At 49.5% G+C, this 5,827-nt stretch overlaps 1 protein-coding gene across 1 annotated transcript; it reads left to right on the plus strand.

Annotated features, from left to right (window-relative positions):
- The first annotated feature begins 238 nt into the window (after positions 1–238).
- Positions 239–3,450, plus strand: LOC127761087 (probable trehalose-phosphate phosphatase 4). The gene is made up of 11 exons (XM_052285305.1): positions 239–611; positions 764–904; positions 1,015–1,086; positions 1,171–1,248; positions 1,341–1,394; positions 1,520–1,621; positions 1,770–1,847; positions 1,980–2,049; positions 2,249–2,319; positions 2,483–2,575; positions 2,686–3,450. The coding sequence occupies exons 1-11, from the start codon at positions 348–350 to the stop codon at positions 2,764–2,766; spliced, it is 1,104 nt and encodes a 367-aa protein (XP_052141265.1). The 5' UTR covers positions 239–347; the 3' UTR covers positions 2,767–3,450.
- Positions 3,451–5,827: the final 2,377 nt, after the last annotated feature.

Here is a 5,827-nt window from a genome sequence, read left to right on the forward strand (position 1 = left end):
GCCTACGCTTTACACTGGGCTAGAAAACAAACGATACGGCAGGGGATGCCCCCGCCGCGGCCTACCAGCTAAGCAGGCGAGCCCCCCCCCCCCCCCCCCCCCCCCCCACACACGTAGGATCCACATATGGTGACATGGGATCCACGTGGCGGCCCCCCACGTGCCCTATCGCTGGGCCCACTCCTCGCAGCTATAAGTACCCCGTCCCCTCCCACTCCGCCTCCACCCACCTCTCAAACTCTCGGAGAAGCGAGCACACACACTCACTCCCTGTCTCCTCCTCCTCCTCCTCCCTTGAGGCTGTTCGTCTCGACGAGTGCTTGGCTTTGTGTTTGTGGTGTGTGATCATGACGAACCAGGACGTGGTGGTTTCGGAGATGGGCATCGCGGCAGGCGCGGCGCTGCCGGGAGGACCGGCCGGCCCGGCGGGCGGCCTCTTCGCGTGCCGCAGCGCGGCCGCGTCGATGAGGCAGACGTACCTCGACCTCGCCGCGGCGGCGGTGGCGGCGCGCTCCGCGAGCTGCACCAGCTGGGCCGACGCCATGCGCGCCTCCTCCCCCACCCGCTCGTCCCGCTCCGCCTCCGACGTCGACGAGTTCACCGCCTGGGTGGTGAGTGTTGTAGCTAGCTAGCTAGCTCTCCCCTTAGCTTGCTTGTCCTCTCCTTCTCGCGGCGTTTCTCGCGCTCGGTGCCCAGCCCCCGGCTATTGCCTTTCTGGAGTAGTGTCTCAACCTTTCTCTGTGTTTCTTGGTGGTTCGAACAGAGGAAGCACCCGTCGGCGCTTAGCAAGTTCGAGGAGATCGCCGCCAAGTCCAGGGGGAAGAAGATCGTAATGTTCATGGACTATGACGGCACGCTCTCTCCCATCGTCGCCGACCCCGACACGGCCTACATGAGCGACGCGGTGAGCCACCAATCCATGCATCGTGCCGCGATCTGTTCCGGCCACCTCTCCCATCTCTTCTCTTTTGCTGATGACGCTCTCTTTCCATGGCGGTGCGCGCGCGTGCGCAGATGAGGGCGGCGGTGCGCGAAGTCGCCAAGACCTTCCCGACGGCGATCGTCAGCGGGCGGTGCCGCGACAAGGTACATTGCCGGAGCCACTCCTCTCGCCGTCCCAGACACCGTGACACTCTCGCGCGTGTATTCTGATTCCTCTTTGCCCTTCAGGTTCGCAACTTCGTCGGCCTCTCCGACCTCTACTACGCCGGCAGCCATGGCATGGACATCAAGGGACCAAGCTCCAACGTATGCTCGCTGCACCTCTTCATCCAATCATCTCCTCATTCCCAGCTCACTCTCGCTAATTAATCTTCTTCTTCTCCCATGACAATCTGCAGCCGGAGTCTGCCCTTTGCCAGCCAGCAAGCGAGTTCCTCCCCATGATCGACGAGGTACTAACCTGCCTCGCTAATGAGGATTAATTAGTAGCTGGACACTTGTCGATTTGTGATTAACCCGCACTGATTACTCGAGACCCATAGATATTAATGGTGATGAAATATTCACATTTTGTCAGGTGTACAAGACGCTGGTGGAAAAGACGAAATCTACACCTGGAGCCAAGGTGGAGAACAACAAGTTCTGCCTGTCCGTCCACTTCAGATGTGTAGATGAAAAGGTAGGCAGGACTCACTCTATCTTGGGATACCAACACAACAGCTTCACTTAATTACACTGCTTTATAATAACGGGCAGCTGCATCATGTGCGGCCATAATTTATCCACACCCATCGTCTCAAGTCTGAACCATTACTGCTCTCTTGCAGAGATGGAATGCTTTGGGGGAGCAGGTCAAGGCCGTGATCAAGGAATACCCAAAGTTGAAGCTTACTCAAGGAAGGAAGGTAGGCATGCATAATCTTGTTAATCTCTAATGAACTTACCAAGTAATTACCCAGAAAATCAAATCAGTTAGAGATACCTAGTGAGGATCTATTTTAACGAAGATTGCAACTTTGTTTTTGTCTTTTTTTTAGGTTTTGGAGATCAGGCCGAGCATTAAGTGGGACAAGGGCAAGGCTCTGGAATTCTTGCTTGAATCGCTGGGTATGTACGAACATCTGGACATTTTGTCTTTTCTCCACCTTCTATGAGACCATGACTCTTGCTATCTTTTTAATTAACCTGTTCGTGTCAGCGTCGTCACAGTCGCTTTCGTTTCGGTTTTATTTCACTTGCGTTCCACACCACTGTCGTAAAAAAATCGGCTGATGACACTTTGCCCCTATTCGCTGTTCCTCCCCAGGATTCGCCAACTGCGGCGACGTCCTGCCGGTGTACATCGGTGACGACCGCACCGACGAGGACGCCTTCAAGGTAAACATCACATCAGTTTAACAAGAACACAACATAAATGCATGCATCTAATCATCACTTTACCGATTAATTCATGCTTGCCTCGGTGATTCCGACTGGTGTTTGTTTTACACACATGCAATTAACTTGGTCAAAACCTTTTGCCTCGCTATGTTGAAACCAGGTGTTGAGAAAGAGAGGTCAGGGCCTGGGAATCCTAGTCTCCAAGTGCCCCAAGGACACCAACGCCTCCTACTCTCTCCAGGACCCAACAGAGGTAAACCCAGCTCAGACAAGAACATGTCCAAATATTTTACCTTTTTGTACGTATACACACGAGCACAGCACGTACAGAATATATAAAACGTTTTTGACCCGTTTCTGCAGGTGATGGAGTTCTTGCTCAGGCTGGTGGAGTGGAAGCGGAAGTCGTCGTCGTCGTCGTTGATGATTCGTCCGAGAGTGTAGCGGCGACACGGTGTAGAGGCCGTAAGAAACTGAAACTAAGATGGTCAATCATGCGAACATGCGAACATACCCCACCAACACCACGTACTACCCCCATTTTTTTTCCGATGATTTCTGTGGTTGGCCTCTGCGACGGACTCGTGGTGGTTACACGCTAGCTGTTCGATTCCGTCCCCTGTGCCGCCGAGGAAAAGGAGACCACCGAAAAAGAAGAAAAAAAAACTCTCGCTTAATTAGCTCTCGATCAGATTCCGGCATGTTTGGGCGCGCAGCGGCCGGCGCCAAAGCAAGCATGGCTCCAGGCATGTTGGTCACTGGTGGTGTTGCAGCTGCAGTCTAGAACAGTAACCATGTCTACTACCCGGCAATGTGCTACTACTATTACTAGTAGTCTACTGCTGCTACTGCTACTACGACTACGACTACTACCCTTGTTATTATTATTTTTTTGGTCCCATGGACTTGGAAGGCATATGCAAAGAAACCTGCCATCCTAGACCCTTAACAAAAAGAGAAGGTTCTATCTCCATCGATCTGTTCATCACCCCATGTAAAATGTACTACTACTAGCTAGCTAGAGCAAGACTTAATTCATCCGTTTGTCGACAGTTCGTCCTCGATCTCCCTCTGTAAAATGTAATGGAGTTAATTAATTAATAGCAATGGATTATTTCGCATGTCGTAGTACCTCTCCATCGATCTGGGATGCTAACTTTCTTTGCTCTTTCGATGATCTCATGACGACGAAGATATACTGTGATGTGAGCATGCATGAGCACCGGGAAACAAAAGGAGGCCAGGTGGCTAGCTAACACCGTACACATACAACACCTCGCGGGAAGCATGTGAACGGCTTGCTGCAGGATCTCCCTGCATGATCACCTGCAGGGTTCTTGCGTGCAGTGACAAACTAGCTAGCTAGCTCCAACAAGATCGCAGGGCATTGTTTACAGGATTAACCAGGTCGCTCTGATTCGTGTCGAGCAGCCGTGATTAACGGGTACATCTCGCGTGTACGAACGTGTGATATATATTAAACGGGGGAGGGTTCTGAATTGCTTTTCAGCCTGTGCTATACTATGGAAACAGCTTATTAAGACGGAGACGTGTGTATCAGAGATCTACACATGTACACCTATATTACTAACCCAATAGCTCGATCATGTTGATGATTCCTTGATCAGAGACACACGATAGGCTGGCTCTTCCAACCATGCATGCTGTGGTCCTGCCTCGCTGCCCGTCAATGTGTGCAATATGCAATGTATTCTATATGTGCTGCATCTTTGAATATTGGTGTAAGTTCTTGATATGATCAGATTTGCCGGTAAAAAGTAGAGCGGAATTAAGCACAACCTAATTAACAATCTCTGTGCCTTGTGGCCTTAATTAGGCCGCAACTCCCTCTTAAGACGACTCATTAATATAAGTATAGCCAATTGTTAATCATCGGTAGATGTATAGTACCACTACTATATATACATGCATTAAGTGAGTGAAGCCTCTCCCCCCTGTCCAGATGATTCCTCACAATGATTCGATGCATATTCTCATGTGATTGCATGGCCATAGTACAGTTCTAGAGCACTAGCTCATGTTCTTCTGCTGGAAAAGCCAGTGCTACTTAAAATGTTCATCTTTATCAGAAATCATTCATATGTGGAAGCAAGCCTCTGCCAAGATTGAGCTAGCTAGCTGACTGTTTGGGACCACCAAAGTTGCAATTATCTTTGATGTGTCACTTCCAGTGACCAATTGATCATCCTACCACTTTTTTCCCAGACGCAAAGCAGGTTTCCTAAGACATGAAAATGAGTAACTGCTGCTGGAAATGAAAGCATTGCCGATCCAATCACGCACACAATAATGCGCCCTTGTGTGTGCTGGATTTAGTAGGTCCTTGCCCCTGTTTGTCCTGCATGCCCAGTATATACCAATGTGCACTGTACTGCAGACACCATAGCACAGGAACTCGCAAGCTAGCTAGGCCATTGGTGGTTACATATTCTGATGCAATTTATGATTGGGATTCAGTGGTACATCTGATACTAGAAAACATCCGCCAACCGAAACAACTTTAATTTGAATACTGCTAACCTAGCTTATCAATCGCCATCAAGCTGCGAGCCCCGCATTTCACTGCTCCAACCAACCAGAAGCACCCATGCACACACATCCTCCTCACAGCTGCAGCGATCCATCGTCCTCTGATCTGCAGTCGTCTCTCTGATGGCCACGCAAGGTAGGGTTTTGTTGGACCCCTTGGTCCTATGAAAGGTGGCATGTATGCGATGCGTTTTACGGGCTCAGAGTGGCCTCATCATTCGTACTTTATGCCTTTTTGGCACCAGCAACCAAACCCCTCTTCTTGGGGCTCAACTCATCATCCAAGTGTTATTTGCTGCAATCAAGAGCCGATAAAATGCATGCGTATCTCTGCAGCAAACGACGGCGCGTGAGTTGATGAAGCTGTTGCGTTGCAACATCCGTCGATGTGGATATATATATACCCAGGTGGTGATTTTGTGCCATACCATAGGGTCTTTATCATTGTTACTGCTGCAGTGTCACCATCTTAACTGCTCCTATATATTATCTCTCTCTCGGCTGGTAGCGATCGAAACTTTCAGTACGTGTTATATGTCTTCTGTCCCTTGCTGTAGAAGCAAAAGATTGCAGTTTTGCTAGCTGGCAGTCTATACTAGGAGTCCTAAAAATGTAGTAATTAACAGAAGAAAATTAACAAGCAGCTGGTCTCGGAATCCTTTCTTGCGTGGATAGATATATGATATGATCCAAACAGGCATACTACACTCGATCACTAGCTAATTATCCCTGCATTGTTTCCTATAAGTTTTAGCTACACTAACCCAAGCCAACATGGAATTATTAATTAAAGCCGGCGCGGTTTTGAGCGCGCGCGCGCGCGCACAAGCGTACAGTCACTGATCGTGGTACTGATTATAGAATTGGCCCCTAATCTGGCATTGAGATCCCCAAATTAACCAAGCCAGCGATTAAAGAAGAGGTTAAAAAGGATCAGGGCAATAAAATAGGCGAT

The sequence above is a fragment of the Oryza glaberrima genome, chromosome 2 (assembly GCF_000147395.1).
Source record: "Oryza glaberrima chromosome 2, OglaRS2, whole genome shotgun sequence".
NCBI lineage: Eukaryota > Viridiplantae > Streptophyta > Magnoliopsida > Poales > Poaceae > Oryza > Oryza glaberrima.